Source organism: Etheostoma cragini, chromosome 3 (genome assembly GCF_013103735.1).
Source record: "Etheostoma cragini isolate CJK2018 chromosome 3, CSU_Ecrag_1.0, whole genome shotgun sequence".
Taxonomy (NCBI): Eukaryota; Metazoa; Chordata; class Actinopteri; order Perciformes; family Percidae; genus Etheostoma; species Etheostoma cragini.
The window spans coordinates 29,810,922-29,812,118 of record NC_048409.1 but is presented as its reverse complement, the minus strand read 5'-3'; the positions used below and the strand labels follow the sequence as shown (position 1 = coordinate 29,812,118).

The 1,197-nt window shown below is 48.0% G+C and overlaps 2 protein-coding genes across 9 annotated transcripts in view; one reads left to right on the top strand and one right to left on the bottom strand.

The window, feature by feature from the left end:
* Nucleotides 1-1,197, top strand: part of LOC117939231 (NACHT, LRR and PYD domains-containing protein 12-like) — a 139,572-nt gene that overhangs the window by 80,829 nt on the left and 57,546 nt on the right. The window lies entirely within an intron of this gene.
* Nucleotides 1-1,197, bottom strand: part of LOC117939236 (protein IWS1 homolog) — a 15,445-nt gene that overhangs the window by 9,410 nt on the left and 4,838 nt on the right. For 6 of the 8 annotated variants that reach the window (XM_034864397.1, XM_034864388.1, XM_034864445.1 and 3 more), the window contains 2 exons: nucleotides 803-1,013; nucleotides 659-716 (listed from right to left, as the gene is read on the bottom strand). In XM_034864397.1, coding sequence (XP_034720288.1) covers nucleotides 659-716; nucleotides 803-1,013 — 269 coding nt within the window. The remainder of the gene's footprint in view (nucleotides 1-658; nucleotides 717-802; nucleotides 1,014-1,197) is intronic. The other 2 variants (XM_034864435.1, XM_034864406.1) reach the window with 1 other exon arrangement.

The following is a 1,197-nucleotide window of genomic DNA, read 5'->3' as shown; positions in this document are numbered from 1 at the left end:
GTGTATATATATTAGTGTGTGTATATATTAGCGTGTATATATATTAGCGTGTATATATATATATTAGTGTGTATATATTGTTTGAGTTTTACAAGCGGGCCGATGGCGGATCATTCAGAACACAACCTCGTATTTTACAAAAAAACAAAAAGTGTTTCTAAAAATATTTTAAGAGAGAAAAGCATGAAGGGAAATATGGAGCGACAGGTGAGAGCAGGTAGAACAACAAGCTCAACTTGCAGTTACGTTTTTTATCTATTTTACTTATAACAAGCTGTTGTGTATTTTTTCTTTGTGCGACTTCAAAACTCAGATCACGAGTGCGAATACTTTTTACAAAGTGCAACTTTTAAACATACAAGTCCAGATGTTTAGTTCTCCATGCCGTCCCCTGCTGCTCCATCTTTATCTCCATAGAAACAGGCCGAGCAGCTGCTCAGTCTTTGTTTTTGTTTTTTAATCGACAAAGGTCAGTTTGAAAGACGTTGGTCAGATTCTGAGAGGCGTTCAGGGCCCATCCCGCCGGCCGTCTCCGGTAAGTGTTGCAACGTGTGCCCCGATTGGCTAGTCGAGCGCTAGGGCTCCTCCAATCAGATTGCTCGCTGAGTCCGAGCCTACGTAACGTATAAGGAGAACCCACAGGAGGACTCGTACTCACCGTGAACTCCTCTTCCTCTTCGTCTCCCGACTCTCCGAAGATGTCGGCGATCATTTTCCTGAAGGGGACAGAGAGGTCAAAGGTCACGGCAGCTCTCCCCGAGGGGGACCAACTCGCGGAGACGCAACAGATCCAGATACTCACTCCTCCTCCTCGCCTTCTCCTGATTCGCTGTCGCTGCCGAACAGCGCCTTCTCGTCCTTGTGTCCCCCGGTCCTCGCCGGGCCCTCGTCCTCGCTGCCGCTGTCCGAGCCCAGCTCTCTCAGCTTGGCGGCCATGTTCCTGTCGGGGCCGAGCGGGCCGCCGTCGCTGCCCGAGTCTCCGTCGTCCGACACCGCCCGAGTCCTCTTCGCTGCTCCGGGGGACAAACACAGGACGGACGCTTTGTGTCTTAACCCTCGTCTTGTCTTCCCGTCAAGATGGACAATCAACGCTTTTAACCTTTTCTCGTGTTTTTGTCCCTTTCTTGACGTCTGACACTACGTGACTCTGACGTATTAAATATAAATAGTATTAATTATAAATAGTATTAATTATAA